The sequence below is a fragment of the Phoenix dactylifera genome, chromosome 12, assembly GCF_051530095.1.
Source record: "Phoenix dactylifera cultivar Ajwa chromosome 12, Ajwa_hap1_PhDact_Kaust_v1.1, whole genome shotgun sequence".
Taxonomy (NCBI): Eukaryota; Viridiplantae; Streptophyta; class Magnoliopsida; order Arecales; family Arecaceae; genus Phoenix; species Phoenix dactylifera.
This window is the reverse complement of record NC_143201.1, coordinates 24183889-24207810: the sequence shown is the minus strand read 5'-3', so window position 1 is coordinate 24207810 and position 23922 is coordinate 24183889. Positions and strand designations below refer to the sequence as shown.

General features: G+C 38.9%; 1 protein-coding gene and 1 long non-coding RNA gene across 2 annotated transcripts; both read left to right on the top strand.

Annotated features, from left to right (window-relative positions):
- The first annotated feature begins 358 nt into the window (after positions 1–358).
- LOC103698119 (apoptosis inhibitor 5-like protein API5) lies at positions 359–18329 on the top strand. The gene is made up of 16 exons (XM_008780132.5): positions 359–726; positions 837–1001; positions 1958–2057; positions 2147–2212; positions 5706–5788; positions 5855–5929; positions 6067–6216; positions 10993–11058; positions 11163–11228; positions 13481–13591; positions 13941–14027; positions 14112–14218; positions 17232–17346; positions 17432–17497; positions 17574–17674; positions 17762–18329. The coding sequence occupies exons 1-16, from the start codon at positions 628–630 to the stop codon at positions 17949–17951; spliced, it is 1647 nt and encodes a 548-aa protein (XP_008778354.2). The 5' UTR covers positions 359–627; the 3' UTR covers positions 17952–18329.
- Positions 18330–21895: 3566 nt separating this feature from the next.
- On the top strand, positions 21896–23766 carry LOC103698201 (uncharacterized). Its single transcript, XR_602695.5, has 2 exons — positions 21896–22575; positions 22931–23766. It is a non-coding gene; the product is annotated as an uncharacterized LOC103698201 (long non-coding RNA).
- The last annotated feature ends 156 nt before the right edge of the window (positions 23767–23922 follow it).

Below are 23922 nucleotides of genomic sequence, written 5' to 3'. Positions count from 1 at the left end.
ATCGCCGTAGTGGAGGCAATGTGATGACTGCAAGAATGTATGTGATAATTATGGTAGAAATGGTGTAGTAGAAAGATGTAGTAAAAACGGCGACTATAATGGCAATGGCAATAATGGCAGCGCCGACAACAATAATAATGGAGTAGTAGAGACGGTGTTGGTGATAGCAAAAATTATAATTTTTTTATTTTTAAAAATATTTTATATTTTATTTTCTATTTTTTAATAAAAATTATAAAAATAATTTTAAAAAATAAATAATAAAAATAGTAGTATCAAATATATTTTAGTAATTTTTTCGTTAGCGAGCCCTAGTCGGCATGATTGGATGAAAACCTGCCCTACAGATCTGCACGAAAGCGGTCCGGACGCCACCACATCGCCTTAAATCTCCGAGCCCAAAGAGGCCACCACTTCCACCACGATCTCATCGCGTGGTTCGCAGCACCGCCTCTCCCTGACTCCCTCCGTTAAAAAAAACCCTTAAAAAACAATCTCCCAGGACCCGTCCGGCCATCCCCCTTTTCTTCCCAAATATCTCTCACTCCAATCCCCTTATTCCACCCCCTTGAATCCCCTTCTCTCTTCCTCTTCCCTCTCTCCCTCTTCCCTTTCTCTTCGGTCGCCATGGCATCCGTATCTGTTGCCGTCGTCGACGACGCAGCCGAAGTCGAGAAGCTCTACGAACTTGGGGAGCGGCTGAACGAGGCCAAGGACAAGTCCCAGGTGCCCCCCGTTTCCTCTTCTCTTCCATTCTTTAGGCTCGTTTCGCTCGTTCTCCTACGACTTCTTCTGACTCTAGGGTTTTGATTGTGGATTGGGGATTTTGGCGGTAGCACGTGAGCGACTACGAAGGGATCATAAAGGCGGTGGAAGGGAAGAGCGTGAAGGCGAAGCAGCTGGCGGCGCAGCTCATCCCAAGGTTCTTCAAATTCTTCCCAAGCCTCGCGCTCCGGGCCATGACCGCACAGTTCGATTTGGTCGAGGAGGATGAGCTCGCGGTTGGTTCTCTAGCTTCTTGAATTCTAGGGTTATGCATATCTACGCACTTGAACTTCTTTTTTTGAACGGTTTCGAACTTGTAGATGGTTTTATAGTCTGAATGATAAAACTAGGTATGCTAAAGATTTCAAATCTGAAAACTCCTCCCAAAGGTTGATACGTGATTTCTGAGAATTGCCATCTTGTATGCTGTCGCTAATGTTGTTTTTGAGATCGCAAAATAGGAAAAATGATAGAAATTGCATTAGGATTTAGTTTATGGGCTTAATTTTTCTATTTAAAAAAGAATTGTACTTCACTGAAGTCAGAGCTGGCATTTTTTCCATGAGCGTTCGCTAAAGAAAATATGCATTGTACGGAGCACATCTCCAATTTTTTTTTATTATGCATTCTCTTTACAGCTATATTTTGCTTTCCTGATGCACAAGGGATCAAAAGTTATGAGGTTCTTTGCTATCAATTCTTAACAGGTCAGCATCACTAGCTGGTTGAGACATTTATATAACTCAAGAATATAAGCTTTCCATATATTTTTGCATGCTAAATGCTTGCTGCGTTCTCTGTTTGAACTTATCAATCCTTGGCTTACTCATGGTGCTTTTTCTGACAATTATTATTCCAAATTAACAATTTGAATGACTAAACTAATGATACTGTTAGCTCCTTGTTACTTATACAAGGAATTTTGCTTCATTTCCTTGTGCTAGCATACAGCACCAACAGATCTTTAATTTTAGCATTGCAGACATTTAAAAATATTTTTATTATTGAATAATTGTATGCAGAGCATGAGTAATTGGAAGAGCATGTTTAATTGTTTTTAATCATTGATTAGTCTTACAGCTGTGTATTTAATTGAAGTATTATTTATGGGTATCATCCCATTTTCCTGTTTTCAAAATTAATAATTTCCCTGGTTTTATTTAAATTATTTATTATTCATCTATGTTTCCAGATCAGAGTGCAAGCTATTCGTGGGCTTCCTCTTCTTTGCAAAGATACACCAGAACATGTTTCTAAAATTGTAGATGTTCTGGGACAGCTGCTAACAGTTGGTACTCTTCTTCCCCCCTTCATTTCTATTGCTTTAAACCCTTGTCATTATGTGGTATTATCTATTTATGTGGTTTTTTCCATGCCCTAGAGGAAAATGTGGAGCGTGATGCGGTGCATAAAGCCATCATGTCCCTTTTAAGGCAGGATGCAAAAGGTAATAACAAACAAAACTAACAACCATAAGAAACTAGCTTTATTTGGCTATTTGGGTCTGGTGACATTAAATAGCTTCATTTACCATGTCTAGCATAATTTATGCCACTTTTCTATTATAATACTTCCTTTTTAAATGCTTTTAAAATGGAACCACCTTGTATAATAGAAGGATCTAGTGATTAGATGCCTAACATGCTACAATTTCATGATAATATCTCTAGATCACTTTCATGAAAAGAATTCCTTGTTCAAACATTTTGGATAGGCCTTTTGTTTTCCTTGTGGGGGAAAAAGCCATCCACATCGTTGCGAATACAGTATTAATATCACAAGTTGATTAGCCACATTGTTGCAAGCATATCATTGAATTCACAAGTTGGTTTGGTTTAATTAAAAAATTAAGCTAAAATTAGTGTTATGGTCGAAAGTTATGTTTAACAAGGATACAATTGTCAACATGATAAGTTCATGATAAGAATAATAAAAAATGCAAAAAATGAATCAGGAAATAAGGCATGACCGGCTTCACATATTTGATTTCGGCTATCAACCCAATGTAAATTGGAGGATTGGTGCTATATTCATTGTTTATAGAGAAACTGATGAAATATATGTCAAAAAAAGGTCAAAATAATAGATGTTAGAATTAAATTTGGTGACAAGGAGAAGCATCACATAGTAGATACTTCCCTCCATCTTAGAGAAATTATTGTATTTTCACCCGTCAATATCTATGTTGGTTGAACTAGTAGCAGACGTGAGAGAGGGATTAGGTATAGGGCTGCTAATGGGCTTGGTCCAACATGTGGCCCATCGAGCCAAGCCAACCTTGGGTTGGGCTAGGCCAAAAGAAAAAAATGGCTTTCAACCCATGCAAGGCTCATTTTACAAGCCAAATTGATTTTAGGCTGATCTTGGACTAGCCTTACCTATTTCCAGGCCTGGCCCATAGCCCATTTCCCATCAGCTAGAACATGGCTTGCATTTTTTTTCAAATCCAGTATAACTTATTTATATTATACTAGTAAATGATACATATTAGAGAAATTATGAGCCATCCATCTTGAGTGGATGGTCCATGTCAAATAAAAAAAAATGTCATCTTTAACCTCTCCTCTCTTCCGCGCCTCCTTCAACTTCACATCACCAGTTGGTTGCCTGTCATCTCTTTATGGCCCATCTCTACTGTAGCATTTGACCATGGGACTGGCCGTCCATTATATCCATCAGACTCCCATGCCATCGAAGATGGTCATCCATTATAGACATTGGAGCTCCGGCTGTCACAACTCAGGACCTCACCCAAAATGGCTAGCCGGAAAGTATTATTTGGGTTCCTTAATCCTGTACAAGTACCCAAGATCTACCCAGCGAATAACCGATGTGGGACTAAACACACGCCCGCACGGGTTCTCACATACTCCCCCCGTTCAAGCTCTGACGTTCTCGTCAGGCTAAGCGTTCATATCTATTCAAATCTAATCACAAACACCACGATTGGCCCGTGGTCAGCCCCAATGGATCCGTGCTGCAGTGTCCCCTAGTCCACATAGGTTATAGGCCGGGTCCGCTCTGATACCATTTGTAATAATCCAGGACCTCACCCAAAATGGCTAGACGGAAGGTATTGTTTGGGTTCCTTGATCCTGTATAAGTACCCAAGATCTACCCAGTGAATAAGCGATGTGGGACTAAATACACGCCCGCACGAGTCCTCACATACTCCTCCCATTCAAGCCCTGACGTACTGGTCAGGCTAAGGGTTCAAATCCATTCAAATCTAATCACAAACACCACGATCGGTCTGTGGTCAACCCCAAAGGATCCGTGCTGCAGTGTCCCCTAGTCCACATAAGTTATAGGCTGGGTCTGCTCTAATACCATTTGTAACAATCCAGGACCTCACCCAAAATGGCTAGCCGGAAGGTATTATTTGGGTTCCTTGATCCTGTATAAGTACTCAAGATCTACCTAGCAAATAACTAATGTGGGACTAAACATACGCTTGCACGGGTCCTCACACCGGCCCATTTATGGTTCTTAAGGTTCTTACCTATCACTATCATCAGAACCCTTACTGGACCATGCCACTATAGCCCCACCGCCCATCACTTTTGTTACCCCCTGGCTGCCTAAGTCATCACCACTAGATCCCTTACACCTATCGCATGTCATTGTCATTGGGAGTCCTTTATTCTTCCAATGTTATCTTCACCCTCTACTTGCCTCCTATGGCAGCATCGTCTCACTACTCCCATGATATGACCATCTGACCTCTCCTATGCTGCCTCGCCACCATCAGACTTTTTCTCTATGATTGCAAATGAACAGTCATGAACAACTCGTGTTCGATTAGTAATAGCAAGCCAAGCCAGAGAAGTCTAGTACTTGGCTCAGTCAGCTTAGCTCATTTGCAACCTTGCTTTTCTCTTTGCATGCTGTTGTTACCTCATGTGCTCTCTTCTCATGCCAACATTGCTGGAACCTCCAACTCTCATCCTCCCATACCAATGTCATCACTGCCACAGCATCGCCTTCTTGCCATCCTTCAAAATTAAACTGTGTTCCTCTTTTCATGCCCTAAAGTCACTTCAGTCCCAAGGCCAAATCTGAGATGGGCCTAGGCCTCTTCCGATCAGGCCAAGATCGGGATTAGGCCTAACTTCTGTTATAAAAGTGAGGCCAAGGCCTAGGCAACTTCAGAATACTTCAGGTTGTCCAAGGCTTAAGAATGGTTGTTCCAGGCTTGGTTCACCACTAGCCTCAATTAGGTGCAAGAATGATGAAGCAAAGATTTGGAAGATTAAGGGCATAGAAGGGCCTATAAATGATTTGAACAGAATGTTATTTGATGATTAAAAAGATAAATTTTCAATATGGTTATTGGATTTCAAGGAGATGGGATTGGAAAAATGATATGATGCAATGTTTATTCGACTTATTTGATCGATGGAATAATGGTAGCAATAAAAGATATTTGGTTCAAAATATGGTGGAAACGTTGGTAGGTGCATGAATGGGACTGAGGCCAGACAATTGGGGAGACAGTTCCTTGTATATCCACCCACATTTTTTAGGTCTTAGTAGGATTTTACTTGTAGCAACTAAATTAGAGCCTGAGCCTGTTTTTGCAATTTAAACAAAAATTCTAAACTCAAACTTGTGAGACTAGCAATTGTGGTGATTTTATGTAAATGTTTTCCTTTTGGTTTAGACTGTGGTTTCCATGCTGGCCAGCATGTACCTTCCTGGGCCTGTTCCAGCACCTACCACCGGTTGGCATGGTATCCATTCAATCCTTAAAATGGACCTTTTCAATCTTTTTTCTTTTCTTTTACATGTTCCAGCATGAAATGGCATATGTCATGACATGGCACTGCATAGTAATAATTTAGATAAATACTAGAACCTTTTAAAACTGAGTTGTTGTAAAACTGGAATTTTTTAAGCATTTATCCATATTTCTTACTGATAATTTCTTATTTGTGCAGCCTCATTGACAGCGTTGTTTAAGCATGTTGAGATAGGCATGGAACTAGTCCGTGAAAAAGTCATTTGTTTCCTTAAGGACAAGGTAAATGTCTCAGTCTGAAATATTCTTTATTCATTAGTGTCTGAGCTAGAAACATGTTCAACTCAGGTGTTTCCTCTCAAAGCTGAGCTATTGAAGCCTCAAGTGGAAATGGAAAGACACATCACTGATTTGGTAAAGAAAGTAAGTTTCTGATTTCTTCATTACATATTATTATATTTTGACTTAAATGTTGAAATCTTGGGTAATTATGACCTTTCGTGCCAATTTTATTTCATCAGCTGCTAAAATGTTCTGACAAAGAAATTGTTATTTCTCAGAGTTTACAAGATGTAACTGGTGCTGAATTTAAATTGTTTATGGACTTCCTGAGGAGTTTGAGCATATTTGGAGACAGTGCTCCTCCAGAACGTATTCAAGAACTGATTGAGATTATTGAAGGCCAGGCTGACCTTGATGCACAATTTAATGTAAGTGATTGTGATGATTAAATAATGGAAATGATGAGATGTGCTTGATAATGGAGTGTCAACGTATGTTATCATGATTGATCAATCTTACCAACAACTGTAAATTTTTCTTTTTCTCAGAAACACAAGAAGTTATATTGCCCTGCCATTAAAATTAGACTGCTGGTGCTATGAGTTATGTAAAAAAAAAACTATATGTTGTTTCATCTATTGCAATCAATCTGTTTGTGAACTTTCCACATTTGACATGCTGACAAACTACTTATTCACCTTTTGCTACCTGTAGTTCAAATCTTAATGAATTTTGTAACATTTCCAGCTAGGATGATGATACTTATTTGTTCCTTTGACCCAGCTATATAGCACCATTCTGAAATCAGGTATATGATCCTTGGTGGCCTGTCTTAAGGCTCATCTGGTTGCCCTCCTTTTTCTGCAGACTAGAGGTTCTTCTTGTCTGTCCATTATACTGTCCTTTTCTCCTTTCAATCCCGTCACTTCTCTTTTTCTTTTGTTTCTTTTCTTATCCCTTTTTATTTTTTTCATTTTCTTAGTGAAAAGCTTGTGGGTGCTCTCTCTCTCTCTCCTAAAAAAAAAAGTACACAATTCCTTGGTCTAAGAAAAGAAACAATAATACATTTTCATCCCTGAAGTTTGCTTAGCTTGTTGTCTGCCCCTTTACTAATTAATGCTTATATTCTGGTAAAAACCTATTTATTCTAATGATTCTAAGGACAAGCTGATGGCTTGGTAGAATTCCTCTTATTTCTGAAGTGGCTGCTCTTCTTTTAAATTTTTCTGCCAAGTCATGGTCGATGCCAGCTAAGTAAAATGGGCAGTTCTTCATACCGAGGATTTTAGTACTGGGCTTCACCAATCCATACTAGGTGTGCTGACTTGTAGGAACCAATACTTGGTATGCCTCCTGTACCAAGTGTTGGTAAATCAATACTATACTAGCTAGGTATCAATATGGGTACGGAAGCCATACTAAAAATCCTGCTTAATACAATGTTGGAATAATTGTAAATTGCCCAATTATGTTGAGTTCAAGACAATGCTCAAATTGAACATTAAATCTTGGAATTCGTCCATGTGCATGTGTGGTGCTTAGATTACATGCTAGTTGCTCTACTAATTAACATTTTGTGCTCCTACAACGACAAAAAGGAGAAAAAAATCTTGACATTCTATATATTTTGCTTAACAGAGTGTCTATTATTCTGTGCATGTTATGTTATATTATAGGAGCATCTACTTCTTTTTTGTCCTGAAGGGAAAAATCTTGTACCTGAAAAGCCCTAAAGTTAACTTGGTGCCTTTAATTTAGGAGATATGAAAAAAATGATGGAGGATTTTAATGAGGTTCATATGAAAGGACTATTTAATGGAAATGGTTTTATGATTGAATACCTGCTTGATAAATTTGATTTAAGTGGATGGCCGGAATTGTTATAGCATCCTTTTAGAATGTCAGAGTTGAAATGGTTTTGTAACTTGGAAGTCTCTTGTTAATTGCACATTTAGGCTTATAAAATTGATTGCACCTGTAGGATGAATGCATACCTGTGTCTTGAAGAGGATCAGTCATGTGCCTGGTGTTGTTAATTATTCCTTAAGCCAAGTGAAGAAGATAGCCATTGATTTGGTGCACACTTATGCAATTATATGACATTTGTGGGCCTCATTTACAAATGGGATGTACACCAAAGCAAGCAGCAGGCCAGGGACTGCAATGGGAAACTGCAAAGACATGACAAAAAGTTAAACTATGTCACACTACTGCTAAGAAAACTATTGAGAACTTGAAGTGCTGATTTAAAGGGCTGTTGTTTTCAAAGGTAAGGTTCACTACTGCTGCTGGTGTTGTGTAAAATGAATCTGAAAGCCCATTGTTCATCAAAGTTTGAAGTGGGCAGGGTACTGTAGTCACTTGAAAAATAAGTAAATTTTGACCTGATTGACATATCCAAATTTGTGACAACATTGAGCAACGATAAGCTGGAGTACACACTAATATTATTTTGGTGTGATGGGTAGCAACAGATAAACTGTGCTGTTCCTGGATACTAACAAAATTAAGGTAGATTTTTCAGTCTCCACTGTCTAAATCATGGGCAACAGGCATGTCAATGGAGACAGGCTTGTTGTGGATTGTTGCCATGATCCAAGAGTTTGCACATGACATGTTCCTCAATCCCATACTCAGCCTAGAGAAGTTGTGAACTAATAGCTCTTGAAAGTACATAAAGGTAAGTCCTAAAAATGTTCTCTTAAATAGACGACTGACTGTTTCTTCTCATAACTAAAGTTGCTGAGAAAAGACGATGATGTTTTATAATGGGATTGGGATTGTCTGGGGCTGCATTTATGGGTCACTCGTAATAATGTTTTTGGTAAGTTTCATTCATTCATAGTTGAGAAGGTGCTTTTGAGCAAATGGAGGAATCTTATAAGTTGTAAGCACAAGCAGGTGATTATAAAAAGCAAATATACTGGTTGCAAAATTTCAGGCTGGTAACAAGATGACTTATGGTTGGTTTTTGAATATGGACTTTAGAGCATAGAATTTGCAGGCTAGAATAATCTAGTTGCACTAGCTCTCACTAGACATTACTTAAAAACATTTAGTGCTCAACAAAAATCTAAATGAAGCAAAACAAAATGTGCTAAACCAGGTGGAAGGTCCATTTCATATCATTTTAGTTGGCTTTTAGAATGTTACATTTTATCTAATAAGCCTTGGGCTCATAATATTAGTAATCTGTTATAATTTTCGACTTCTGAAAGGTAACAACAAATTTTGAAGTTCATGCAGTTAAAAGGAAGAGGAAAAACTCCATATTCTTGCATTCATTTGTGGCAATCTGATTCTTTTCTTTGTAAGATATCCTACCTCAAATGGATTAGACTGATATATACTTGAAGTGGTAGTATATAAATATCAACTGGCTAGGTTTTTTTCTTCACTGGCATGCTATGTATATAGCTTTATGAGAATCTGTGAAGCTGACCCCCAGAGAGTTGGTATAAGGTCTGATGATTTTGGTGTTGTGGAAGACAGACTTTTTTTAATTTGCATGAGGTTGCTTTTTTCCTTTCTTCATATACTTTACAGTTCTCTTTTTATCCCCATTTCCAATTTTCACATTTTTATAATTTTAAAATCTGCGACTTACAATCTGCAATTCAACCCATAACCCGATTCAATCTTAGATCCTCTGATTTATGACTCTGCTGATCCTGGCAATATTAGGTCTGTTAATTTCCTGAGCTCCAAGAATATGTTCCTTCCTCTGTTTTTCTTTGAAATCTTTGGATCAAATTGCCCTTTGATCTCTAGTAATGCTGCTATATGGTAGTCATTTCAGGGACATCAGCATTCATATTTTTGTTCAGTCACCAATGCTTGTTTATTCAAGAACAAGTTCTTATTCTGCAGACTACGGAGTGTTGAAGTCCTGTCTTCTTCAGGACATACCTTTAGCTATTCCTAATTTTGCCCATCATGTTGTAGTTGATTTAATCAATCATCCTATAGATGCAATGAAATAATTGAGGATGGCTTCATTTCTTTTCCCCAAGTAATCAAAGATTTCTTGGCTACCCAATGTAGCATAGTCAGTTGCAAGAGCTAATATATAGTTTATTGTACCAGAATGTATTGCATTATATGGGGCGTACCATAGGGTACCGAGATTTGGTACACCCCCTATACTGGGTGTCAGTATCAAGGTATGCATCATACTGGCACTTGGCACGGGGTATACTAGTTGGGTATTGGTGCAGCGGCTGGTATTGAGTGAGCAAACCTTGGCTAGTATAGCATCAATGAGATTTGGTTTTGTCATGACTTGATTGTATATGTTTTATATACCTTTGTCGATGCATTTTGAGATATTGCAAGTATTCTGCAATTGCTTCCATCATAATAGTTAAACATTATTGTTTTATGTGTCTGTCAGACTCATTCACTCCTTCCTCAAAAAAATATCGGACTCTTTCACTTGTCTTTTCCAATTAATGAAATCTTATATTATCATGACTTTTCCTGGACTTTTACCGAATCAAAAATATTGTTCTGGCTGGACTAGTCCTGAATTGTGAACATACTTAGACATGGGTTTGCAAATATATAGCTCTTGAGGTATTAGAATATGCAAGTGCGATGTTAAACTTTAGTTTCTTCTTCGGAACACTTGGATTTTATTTATTTATTTATTGTCTTTGATGCTCTCACTCATGGATTTGGAAAAAAAAATGCTAGAATAGAATGGTATGCCAGTACCATGTCATTGATGCGAAACTGGCACAGTTATTGTTGTCGGACAGTGAAGCCACTGATGTTGGTACATACTGGCTATATCGGTCCATACAAACAGTATCGTACTAACCATACCGATCAGTACTGATGTATTTTATTCTTTTTGATGCTGTCAGTTTCGGAACGTACCATCGGTGTTGGTTCCATAGTAATATGGAAAATTGGCACATGGTTTGGTTCCGGTATTCAAAACCTTGTGCTTAATGGATGTATTTTCCTCCTTCCATTTGCATTAGGTTTGTTTTTGTTGACAGTTACTTTGACGCACTGTTTGGTTTATGTCGTCTATGCCACACTTGATTTATGCATTTCTTAGCCTGGTAGAGAAGGCTGACTGTTATCAGCTAATATTTAATTTCAAAATTTTAAGAAGAAGTATCTTTCGGGTTCTACTGAAGCCTAAATCCTGAATCATTACCTCTTACAGGCTGTGTCACATTTTACTATTGCAGGTATCAGATATTGATCATATTGATAGACTGATTTCATGCATGTATATGGCTCTTCCATTTTTTATGGTATGTGACACAGGCTAGATAGAATTTCTTTTGTCACTACGGCTAAGAAAATAATCTACTGTTATGATTCTTGACCTGTCTAGACTAACATCTTTTTTTTCCAGAGAGGTGCACCAAGCAGCAAGTTTCTCAACTATTTTAACAAACACATAGTACCTGTTTTTGATGAGGTATGTTGGAGAATATGCTCCAGTTATGCTAGCTATGCTCGTCATGTTATACATACCGTACCTTTCAGATGCTACTTAACTCCCACAGACTAATTTTTATAATTTTGTCTGTCAATGTGAAGTATTGAACTTTAATGGTGAATCTGGTAAATGCCTGCACTGATTCTGGTTTGCTTCTGACTGATATTGGTACCACAGTGAATATTTTATCCCTTTTCTTGTTACATAGTGTGTCTCTCAAAATTTATGTTGGTTTTGAAGCTTACTAGTTAGCAACAAAAACAAAAATTCTATTTTATCAAGCTTGCTAAGTTGTACTATGACTTTTTGTAATGTTTAAAAATGCAATTGTAAATTTTTGATGCAAGGTCTATTTTAATGGTGAATCTGGAAAATGCCTGCACTGTTGGTGTAACAGTGAATATCTTATCCCTTTTGCTTGTTAAATAATACTCTCAACATTTATGGTCTTGAAGCTCACAAGTAGCATTGAAGACAAAAGTTCTTTTAATTTTAGGCTGCCAAGTTGTATTATGATTGTTTATAAATTGTAGAAGTACAATTGGAAATTCTTGATGCAAGGTCTTTACTTTTTGATATCTACCTCACTTAGGGGCTGTTTTGATGCCCAGATAAGTTATTCATTGAATAAATCCAGTTTTGATTGATGGTAAGGGAAGAGGTAGTTGATGGGAGAGAGGAGGCTCTCTCAATCACAGCCGCTCAAGAACCTAACCCTCAAAAGATAAGGATTCAAAATTCCATTGCAAAGGTGATCTACAACATTTAGGGATTGTCAATTCTGTTGTTTTCCCAATTAGGAAAACTCTTCCTACAGCAAGCGCTTCTTTCCCAGTAGCTTGCAGCTGTTCCATTGTACGCCCAATTTTAGTCATATCTGAAGGATAACCTAGTGGAACATTCAAACAGGGCCTTATAGTCATGTTAGTACTTTTGCAATGATTGGCTTATTTGTATAGAGCAATCATTGCAAACTATTATTTTAGATGTAACTAAAGCCAATCACGAAGATAGTCGGCGGAGGTTTTAGGACAAGGTTCACCATATCAATATGTATCGCCTTGTATCAAGTGTACCATACCGTATGGGCACCAAATCGTGACTCAGTATGGAGCGTGAAAAAAAAGGTAAAAGAGCATACCCCAGAATATCACCTAGTAGAGTGGCTACCCTTGCTCTTTCAACCATGGTATACCCCAATGATCCTTTTGCTTCGGTTGATGTAGTAGTAGTGTCATACCCGTCTCAGAGTCTGGGTATGCTGAACCGACCCCTATACTAGGCATACCGACACTATATAAGCATGGTACTAGTATAGGGTCCAGTATTGAAATTGCAAACTTTGAATAATGTAGTTTTTTCTTCCTTGTCATGGGCATAATGTGGGTGAGTGAACCTTAATGTAGAATTCTTGAGCTATGCTGTTAAAACGTGCATGTATATTGTAGAGATCAATTCCTTTTCTTTAACTTTTTGATCATTAAATCACAGCACCTCTCTTTAAACTCTTGTTGGACCAAGTACTGGGACTGAAAGATAAACCTAATTGCTAAATACTTCACAGAAAGAGAAAACTTGCCTTGCAGCTCAATAGCCAATTCATGATAACCCTGTCTCCACCAGTATGAAAAGGTTTCTGAATTATTGTTGCATAAGCTCCATCAAAATGTTTCTAAGGAGTGAAAATAATTGTCCACAGACTGCATGTTATGTGGGAGCGCTGTCTGCTTAAAAAATCATGTTTGGTCTTCTCTCCATAGCATCTACAACAAATTCTCATCCTTTTGAGAAGAAGTAGCATGAAATGGCAGTTATAAGAAGTTTTGCTTTGTCATGCTCCCCTGTACCAATTCTTGTTAGTCCTTGTTTAGGTTAATGAGAAAATCTGCACCTTTAATACTGGCTTTTGGTATGCATTGCTGTGGATGCAATCCATTATTGCCCTCTCTTTTTTCTAAAAAAACAAAGTATGGTCATGAATCATGATATTATTGGTAATGAGTTGTAATTTGGGACTGTGGACTTCTTTTGTATGGTATGCTGAACATATAGAAAATTCACATGTTTACGTATTTGCGTCTGTATGTGCATATTTATTTGTTTTACTTAAAAGTTGATGTCAATTTGACCTATATTCCTGTGAGTAGTGCTAGTTATTGTTTAATGTTTTTACGCATTTTCAAATGTAGTCTTTGCTCCATCTAATATATTATTTTTATCATTCTTGTCAGTTTCCTGAAGAGCGGAAATTAGATTTGCTGAAGACTATTGCTGGAAGTTCACCTTATGCAACAGCACAAGATTCCCGTCAACTTCTTCCATCTATTGTCCAATTGTTAAAGGTACATTGGTTTGCACCTGCATGGTCCAGAAAATCAAATTTTCTTATGCCGTCGATTCCGTCCTCTTTCGAGTAACTTTGCACAGTTGTTTTCCACTTTTCCTACTTTTTCGGGCATTTTTTGCTTTTAAATAAAGCACTTTTGTTGTTTCTTCACAATTTAGTTTTTATCTTTTTTGATGCAGCTATTATCATTTATTTTGTTGTTTATCAAAGCACCACATTTGTGTGCAATAACTGTTACTTAATGTTGCCATACATCTGTCGCTATTCAATTTGTCAAGAAATCCGCTGTGACTGCTTTATGCATGACAATACATTGTAATTTTATATTTTTTGGATTTCTACAGAAATACATGCCTCGAAGAAAGACAGAAGAGTCTACCCTTAATTATGCTGAGTGCTTGCTGTACACATTTCACCACTTAGCGCACAAGGTTATTTGTCTTCACTGTTGTTTTAGTTGTTATATTACATGCCAGTCCTTGTATTTTTTTTTTTCTGAGCTGTATGTAATGCAGACACCAAACTCCACAAATAGTCTTTGTGGCTACAAGATTGTGACTGGCCAGCCATCAGACAGGCTTGGGGAGGATTTTTCAGATAATTATAAAGATTTCACAGAGCGGTAATCACTTCTTTTACTTTTATTCTGTTTTCTTGACTGCCTGCAGTGTCATTTTTTTGAATTATATATTTACTTCTAATTGATCCTGTCTTGGTGTTAATTCCAAAGAAAAGCTTGCACACTTTTCAAGCTGTACTCTTTGTTTAATTTTATTTGTAGGCATTTAGTATTGAGGTTTCAAATTCCGTGGGATGGGGCCATCCTGGTTTTTCCTTGGAATGGGTTGCACCGCCATCCCAATATACTAGGGATGGGGGATGTCTCAAGATACGCTGATTAGGTTGGGATAATGGTGGAATGGTCTAGTCTCAACACTAGGGGAGAGTTGGTTGATTTTTCCTAAGGGGCATTTTGCGATCCTGTAAGTGGAGCCACATACAGCTTAAGTTGCAAGTGCAGGCCAACCTGCTTTGTTGGAAATCTAGAACTCAAATTGCACGAGGTAGAATTGGTTCCTAAGTAGCTCAAGGTTATATGCAGTAAATCAACTTGCAGCCAAAATGGCTGTGGAACAAATTGTAACCGCTCGAGTAGTATCTTAATTAAAAAAAAAAAATTCTCTCCTTTTCCATCCCTTCCCCCTCTAATCCCATTGCAGTGGCTAAATCCCATGCAAATTTTATGCACAATGGATGGCACAAATTGCATGGTACCATAGATGGCTATTCCTACTATTACCCATCCATTGGGAGAGTTCATAAATAAATAAAGATCCATAGTATCATCTTCTATATTGAGATATACCATAAGACGAACAAGTTGATTTGAGATGTCCCCCACCATTCTCAACTCCCTCACCATGGCCCTCGATGTCGTTGCTTGCCCGTGCCACCTCCAGGAGGCCCAAGTCTGCTTCAGTCTCGAACTCGACCATTTTGCCTCCTTCCACCATTGTTCGTCCCCTCCTTTCCTCTCCTTTACCTTCTCCGCCCTCAAGGCTTGCACTACGGCTCGCTCCCTTCCCATGGGCACTCCAGTCCATGCCTAGGCCCTCGCCGCCAGCGGTTTCGACTTGATCTCTTCATACAGAACGCCTGTATCTCCATGTACGTCGAGTGCTCCAACCTGGCATTAGCTCATAAGGTGTTCTATAGAATGTCAACCAAAGATGCCACTATTTTCCCTGAACTCTCCTCCAAACACAATAAATAAGCTTCCTTGTAAGTTAACTACTGCAACTTAAGTTGCAATGCGATTTAAGTTGTAGTGCAACTTCAAATACAAAGCTCCAGATAGCCCCTAATATTACTAGTGAACTCCTATTGATATGCACATTGCTCATTATGCAGATTTATGTTGATATAAGTATGAATTGCGCGTCTATGAGAAATTTTGCTGTGATTTCCTTTAGTCTAAATATGCACATGGAAATATGAGTGCTTTTATCATTCCTTAGTGTTATCCTTTTTTATGCATATAATGGCTCTTTCCTTGGTTATGCCTTTACTAAAGTTAATGTCCATCATCAGCATAAAAGCTATTTAATCTGCAAATGTCTTTCTTTTATGTGCGGCTGGTGGTGGGCAAAAGAACTGCCTTGCTTTATTTATTTATTATAGTTATTTGAGGGAGGGTGGGGCTTGGGGTGTGAAATGAATTGGAAAAATAGGGTGGTGTTGGGAACTTAAGCAACGAGTGAATTGCTGTATAGTGAGTGATTTGTGTCCTACAACTTAGCCGGTTCATTCAAAACAAACCTTTTGAAGATATTTGATTCTCTGGAGAGATGTTGGATTTCAATGTCAACTTAGTAGCAAGTGGTGACTTTTTCCTTGAACTTGATTAGACAAGATCACCTCAGTTGCTTTTTTATGATTTGCAAAAGGTATAAACTTTTTCTTAAACTCCTCGTCTTCATTATGGTTCCTAAACGCTTTTATCTTGGATAGTTGGAAATAGGGTTAATAATATGAAGCAGGAAACCACTATTGTGGAAAGATTTTCCTTTTTTTTCTTTCCCCTGTGGACTACCTTTTTACACAATGTTTCTAATTGCAATCTAGAAATAAGAAAGAATTTACATAGTTAATATTTAAACGATGTCTTCTCATGTTGGCTAGAAAATCGCTCAAAACACTCAGTAACAAGTTGTCCTTGGTGATTTGCCACTGTGAAAATCTAAATATTGTTCGGAAAAGAAAAGGAACACAATATAGATATCTGTTTTGCCATACCATTGTAGTTCTCCGAATCTTCATGGCTCTCTCTCTCTCTCTCTCTCTCTCTCTCTCTCTCTCTCTCTCATATGTGCATGTGCGCTTTCTCCTGCAAACAAGCATGCTTTAACTAGCTGAATCAATCTGTGATGTACACAATGCATGTTGATTATTCGTAAACAAACTAGAAACATTTACAGTACACCTGTTAAAGAAACATGGACACATGGACACCCACAAACATGAGTTAACATCATATACTAAATCACACAATTATAGCAAGGAAAGAAGCTTAAAAAGGTATTGTGGAAGTCTGGAAGTGGAAAACAAGAAGTTGAACTCACTTGAATAATAAATGACTTTGGGTTTCATAACAGCTTGATTGATTTTGTTGTGTTTGATTGTTTTCTTCAACTTTTTCCTAAGTTAGTTGCCTGGGTAGTGGCACATAAAATTACAAAGAAGGGTCTCCTGCTACAAGAGGCATATATCCTTATAGTATCCCACATTTAATTTCTCATATGCTGTGGTATTGGTCACTTTTGTTTCAAAAATGGTGAGGAGTCGTCGTCGTCAGCATCATCGATGAGCTACATCTACTTGAAGGAGAGAGAATTTTAATGTTACAAAACAAGGCCCCTGCCCCCCACCCTGTGGATAGTGAAAAAAAGAGGGAAAAAATAAAAGAAACAAAGAGGTTAGCTTAGTTTTTGTTTTAGCTTGCTTCTAAGTGGACTGTCATGCAATCTCGTAGACTGATGTACAAGCATATTCTCTCTTTTATACATGCATAATGCCTTGGTGAATATACTATGGTGAAATTTTCTTTGTTGACAGCCTTGGTTGTGGTGATGCAGGTTGAGCTCTATTGAGGAAATTGCGAAGGCGGCTATGAAGAAACTCACTCAGGGGATGGCAGAACACAACAAGGCAATGTCTGCAGCTAAGACAGAGGAGGCAAAGGCTAAGATTGTGAGTTTTCTTGACAGTCCGTATTCGAATTGTTAAGCTGAGCCTTCATGCTGGCTTATCTGATTCAATTATAAAACTTCTGCAGAAAATGGAGCAGCAGAAAACTACAAGTGGATTGCGGATCTGCAACAATATATTGGCAATGACACAGGTACTGTAAATGTTTATTTTACATAGAGTTGCTGCCTTTGTATCAATCCGGTTGATTCCACTTATGTTAATTTCAGCCATTGCATGCGAAAGCCCCTTCATTTATTGGAGATAATAAAATAAACTTATCATGGAAGGAACCAGTGAAACCATCACCAGCTTCATCAACTACAGCGGGGTAAGATAAAGGTCTCTATCTGTTGAATTACTCTTGTTTATGTTTTTATTCAAACCTTAAATTTGTGTTGGTGCTCTGTTTTCACAGGGTTAAGCGAAACACAGCATCTATTAATGGTTCAAGCATGAAGACGACAGCCAACAAAAAGGGTCGAGGTGATGGAGTTATGCAAAGCCAGCTTGTGAACAGAGCTTTGGAAGGCTTGTCTCGGGGTGGGAGAAACAATGGTAGAGGGAGGGGTTGGGGAGGCCGAGGAAGGGGAAGGGGTTACCGTTAGTTCAGATGAATCTGCTAGCTCTGCTGCTAGGAAGGCCCCTTGGCAGTTTTGATTTATATAGAGCAAGGTATCGAGTTTTCTGTGATCATCAAATCAGGCAAATGGTGGTTCTTTGTTGCTTCTGTTATCTAATTGGAGCAGACTGAAAAAATTGATCCAATCCACGCTCGGCCTGACATGTCTAGAATGACTGACGATAACAAGACTTTGTATTGGAGAGGCTGAAGGAATATGTAATTTTTCTTGGTTCTTTGGACGCTCTAATTTATATCATGTGCATTGAATTGTACTTTTTGTTATTCCATAACGCCACCTTGTTAGATATCTCACAGAGCTTTAGCATTTGAATATTCATAAAATTCCTGAGGTTTTATTTCATCGTTTCAACATAATGTTATGTCAGGCACGGCGTGTAAGTACTATTATTGCTAAATTTCTTGAAAAGAATGTTACGAAGTTTTTGCCGTAATGGATCTGAAAGATATGAATGTAAATACTGAAATATTGGGGCTTGATTCGGAAATAGTGAGGTGTCCGGGAAAATTCAAAGAGCTGATAGGATGTTTAGCTTTCTTTCAGGAGATTTGAGTGGGGCTGATGAAATGAAATCAAATACTTGGTATCCTTAGTCATCATGAAACCGGCACGGGCAAATATTTATCAGAAGCCAACTAAAGTTTGCAACTCAGTGAAGTAATTTTTTACCGGTGACATTGACATGAATTTGCCTGAGGATATGGAAGTCTGGGTTGGGACAGTTTGGAGTCATTTAACAATTATAATGTTGCTTGGAAAATGATGATATTGGGATACAAAGAGTAAGACTTACGTTTGGCTGCCAATGATGATCTGAATTGTCGGGATGAGATGCCGGAGATGCTAGATACAGGATGTTTTTAGTAAATTTTGGACATGAAGGTCCAGTCCCTGAGCATATATCACTAGCATTGCATCTCTCGCGAAGAACTTATTTACTATGATCGATATTTCAATTAAGATCAAAAAGGTCAGCAGTTTTGACACAGGTATCGTCGTCATTTAAGAACAGATGGATGCGTTTTAGTTGCTCTGGCAGAATAGATTATTGCTCTGAAAATATCATGCCTATCACAGTTTCTTTTTGTATGAATACAGTACTCAGGGTCTTCCTTTTTCTTTCTTTCCTCTTCTTTTTGATGATACAGTGCTCAGGGCCGTCACAAAGAGACGCAGCTTCCTGTAAGAGGGCCTGCAACCAGCTTTTCCCTTTTAATATGTTTACCACCTAATTTGCATATTAAAAAGGACAAGACCATCGACTCCTCCTGCACACAAACCAACTCCATTCCTAAATTAAAGGGAATATTGACGATACCCGAGGTTTCAAACGGTCTCCTGCACGAAATATGTACATATAGTATGCCGTTTTCGCCCATCCTTCTCGGTGCGCTGGATACCTCAAACTTTGCTGCTCAATAAATGCCTCTCACTTCAGCTGTGCCTCCGTATCCTTTTTCTTCCACCCTGCACCGAGAGGATTACGGGAGAGCCTTGTCACACCGCTTATGAGCAGCTTATATCCTGTATGTGTGCTAGCTTCATAAATAACAAACTTGCTAGTGTTCCCTTCAACTAATTAATTCATCCGCTTAAATTTAATATACAACTTAATTAATAAGTAATTATGGTAATTTAGTTATTAATTTATAAATTACCATCGTGCCTCTGTCAGTGATGATCTAAAAAACTGATTTTGGTGAATGTTTCACATTCTGAAATTTAGGATGTTCATCATCAACACGAAGCCTTGCTCTCGATCATACTTGCAAAAAAAACATCTGAAAGAGTAGGGAATAAAAAGAGCATTCAAAAAAATATATAGATAATTAAGTAGGTCATAAATTTTTCACTTGCTCTAATTAATTACTGCAAGATTGCAATACACGGTTTCTTTGCAAATAATAGTTGGCATAGCATCAGCAAGGAATTATGTTATCTTCTAGGAATATCCTCTACATCAATATATGCACAACGATCAAACAACTTAACAACTGGGTATATATATATATATATATATATGTGATATTTTAGAGAACTGAGCTTTCCTCGGGTAGAGATCGCTGAACGGGGACACTTTCTTTACTACGGGTCTATTCTCCAACCAAACGCGGCCTTCAGGTTTACCCATGAGATTCCACGAATCAACTAAATAAGCCCTTTTTAACACCTCCCAGAGAAGATTAAAATTCGAAGCAATAATATATCCAAGTGCTCCCCATCACAAAAGTAGGAGTTTCCTTTCGCATCAACCCGCCATTTCGGCTTATCGTAAAAGCCCATCTTTCTTCTCGTGGCTCTGCAAACTAGCTCTTTCCTTTCAGCATGCTCACCCCTTAAAATGAATCTTAAAAATGACACGATCCTGCCACCCACCCTCCTCCTGCCTTTAAACTCCTCCAATCTTTTCAGGGAATACTACTCCCCTGCCTTAACAGTGCCCCATGACAAGCCATTTATAGGATGCCCCTCGGTCCGTCACATCCCCCTGGTTCTCCAACTTTGAAAAGCTTATTGGACGAAGAAAAGCTTCATGATCTCCTAGACGCCCGGCATCTCTTAATGCATGCTAGGAATCGTAGCGACCCTGAAGATTTTATCTGGATTTGGATTTTCCAGCTTTATACAAGTATCCAAGATATAATCAATGAGAAACTAAATATATGCCTGCATGAATTCTCATACTGAAGGACATGCGACTGCTGTTTTTAGAAAGGTGTCTGGAAATAGGCAAAATTCACAAGCCGGTGCTGAATAGTATCAGGGGGTTTTCCTGCGATAACCGCAGCAGTACTTGGCATGCGCGGTGCCCGTTTTTAGAGCAAGAATGAGGCCAGGCATGCGAAATTGTTTACATTAAATTATGACGTGTATAGATTCATGGTAACAGGTGGGAATAACATGACAAATAAATCCCAAGAGATGAACAATCAAGAGTCATGACTGGCTGGCAATTGATAGGAGAGATTCTAGATTCAATCCCTAAATAATTTCTTTTCTTTTCTAAAAAAATTACTATTATATAGTGTATCAATGAATTGGTAGCGTTAGGCACAAAATATATTACAAGAATTGAACCACCACGTGAAACATTTGTTGCCTACTAAAACACAAACTTGCCGTGAACTTGTCATGGTTTATAGCAATAATACACCTCAGTATCGTAGACGGAGCTACGAGCAGCCTGGACTGACGTGTACTATGCTTAGCGCAAACTGCGAGACAGTGCTATTGTGCTTGAGAGCGATTCAATTAACTACAGTTATTGGTTGGATCTAGAAGGGAGTTGGGGGGTGGGGGGCGAGTACGTACCACCTATTGCTCAAAAATATCCGGGCTATGATCAGTGGTGGGATGGCCTTGCAGGCAAAGTATATCTATCGAGAGGCCAATGAGGAAGCAAATTGGGTAGCCTCGTATTTGGTTAACCATTTTGCAGAGATCTTTTAGCTAGGGGAGAGGAATTTATCCTAGTGCACTCCAGAACTTGTTATTCTTTGATTTTTTTTGGTATATCCGTACCCGACATATATGATACATCCGCTTCAAAAAAAAAAAAAAAAAAAAGAAAGAAGAGAAGACATGAAAGGGAGTCTAATAATATGAAAGGGGATTGAACAATCGCATGCGCACTCTCGCAACTCATTCAACAATATATTTGCTAGATTCACTGCACACCTCAAATAGACCGAATCGCCCGAAAATGTTTCTTAGGTATAAATTGAAGTACAGGAGACTAAACCTTAGCAAAAAAAAAAGTATAGAAGACTAAATGTTTACAACGGAAAAGGAGCGGTCATGGCTTTATACAACGGAACAGCGGGCCCTAGCTAGTTGGCGACCTCCTTTCCTCTTCTCTATTCCCTCCTCTGTGCTCTATAAATACAAGCTTTTGCAGCCATCCTTCCACCTCCAAGTATAAACCCCTCCTTAGTTATACCCCAGTTCCCTCCTCTCCATCCTTCAACTCACGAGGATATATATGTCCTCTCTTCTTTCCTTAGCTTCTCCGTGCTGTGTCCTATGTTCTTGGTTCCTTATGTAATTCTTGTGCAGGCTGGCTAATTATTTCATGATTGGCTCCATGTCTAATGTGTGTGTTTTTTGCTCGAATCAATGTTTGTACGTGTTTGAGAGAGAGAGAGGAAAGGAGTGGTTGCCTGCGTGGGTGAGAGAGAGAGAGAGATGGCTGTGGTATGATGGTTTTGCTCAAGACCGCGCAGCACTTCCATATGACACTGCATCGACGTCCTCACCTATCCATCAATCCGTCGTCAGCATCGGAGAAGAAAAGCCGAAAGAGGAAGTACGTGATCTGCGAGCAAGCAAGGAGGAGCGATAGGTCAGGTCGTCGATGCGCTGGTTATGGCCTGGCTGCGTGGTCTTGCGCAAGATCTTGCCATGTGACGTCTCGCCACCTTCCTCTGTGTGTGTGTGCGCGCGCGCGCGCGTGTGCGCCCCAGCATGCATATGTATACAAGGGGCAACGGAGACACAGCCTCGCACACACAGAAAGATATGGGAGAAAGAGTTGGACGGTTTTCAGATCTTATATATTCATACCCACAGCTATTTGTCTTTTGGAATGGTAAGGAAGCATGAAATACTTGCACTCATGCAGATAGAGTTTGCTTTCTCTCTCGTTTTCCCCTCCTTAAGTTTGAAGATCGGCTATTACTAATTCGTTGCACTACTCATGATGGAGGTATGCGGACCTCTACGTTGTGCTAAAATTTTGAAGGTTGTTTCTTGGTTACTTGACGAAGAAAAAGTTTTAAAAGATGTTAAACTAACATGGCCTGTCGCACCTCAATCAGTATATTGGTGTTTCGAAAACATTGCTTTTATGTTCATATAGCTAAAAATAGACTGCTTGTGCTCCTTTTTTTTTTTTTGTGGCGCTTCGGATCTAAATCTCTCTCTCTCTCTCTCTCTCTCTCAAGGTGAAAAACAAGTAGAGCACCACCAATTGATGATCTCGATACCCTTTTGATGAGTCTGGAAGAAGGAGAGCTGGAATGGGATATCAGTCCACCTCATTCATGCCATGCCGATGCAACTTTTCTCGTCTTTTGGTGTGCATTTAATATCTATTTTCCTTTCAGATTTTTTTGTTTTATTCTTTTCAGCTGAAGAGACCTGTGATTGAGCGGAGCTGCGATTAAAAATAGAGAGAAGAATGGGATGAGAGGGGGTGAGAAGACGGGGAGCGGTGGCACTGTCCTAATAAAACAAGGCAGTCCGTTCCAGGCTTTCCCATCCTGCTCCATCTCCGGGGCGCACACAACGGAGGAAGAGGCCCGTCCATCGACAAAACTCCCGAGAATGGCGACGAAACGGCCAGGGTTTCAGGTTCGGTCGTGCCCGACTCGTATCTAATCTCCGTTCCATGCTGCGCCATGTGCGGGTTCGGCACAGATTCGATCAAACGCCGTGTGCTGCACGTCGCCATGTCCATTGTTTCTTGTTTCTTCTCAAACCCTCATCTCTCTCTCTCTCTCTCTCTCTCTCTTCCAAGACTATATTATTAGGCTGGACATTAGTGAGGGCTGGATTTTGTGTGCCCCTTCGTTTCCCTGCTAAGGATAGGGGTGTCATCATTTTTGGCCGTTTCCTTGAGTTTTCCCAAACGATTCTATATGCTGTGATTCGAGGGATAACAGGCTTTTTATGTGGTTCGGTGCATCATCTGAGGCTGAGGGCTTTTTGGCTCTACTATTTCTGAAGAATGTTAATAGATTTTTATAAGAGTAGGGATTGTCCATAATGTTGAGTTGAAGTGAAATTTGTGTGGTGCTTGATGCTAATTAAATATATTACCATAATGTTTGATGGTTGTGCTAAAAAAAACTCCTTGTTCATGGCTTAAAAAACTCGATGTTTGATATCTCTGAAATGGTAGATGCAAGCATATTATGTACTAATCTACGTTACT

Bases quoted from the DNA above. Each gene is read 5' to 3' on its own strand.
- LOC103698119 (XM_008780132.5), top strand. From the start codon at position 628: ATGGCATCCGTATCTGTTGCCGTCGTCGACGACGCAGCCGAAGTCGAG. The intron at 13,592-13,940 runs GTACATTGGTTT...GGATTTCTACAG, and splicing joins CTATTGTCCAATTGTTAAAG to AAATACATGCCTCGAAGAAA. The intron at 14,219-17,231 runs GTAATCACTTCT...GTGGTGATGCAG, and splicing joins TATAAAGATTTCACAGAGCG to GTTGAGCTCTATTGAGGAAA.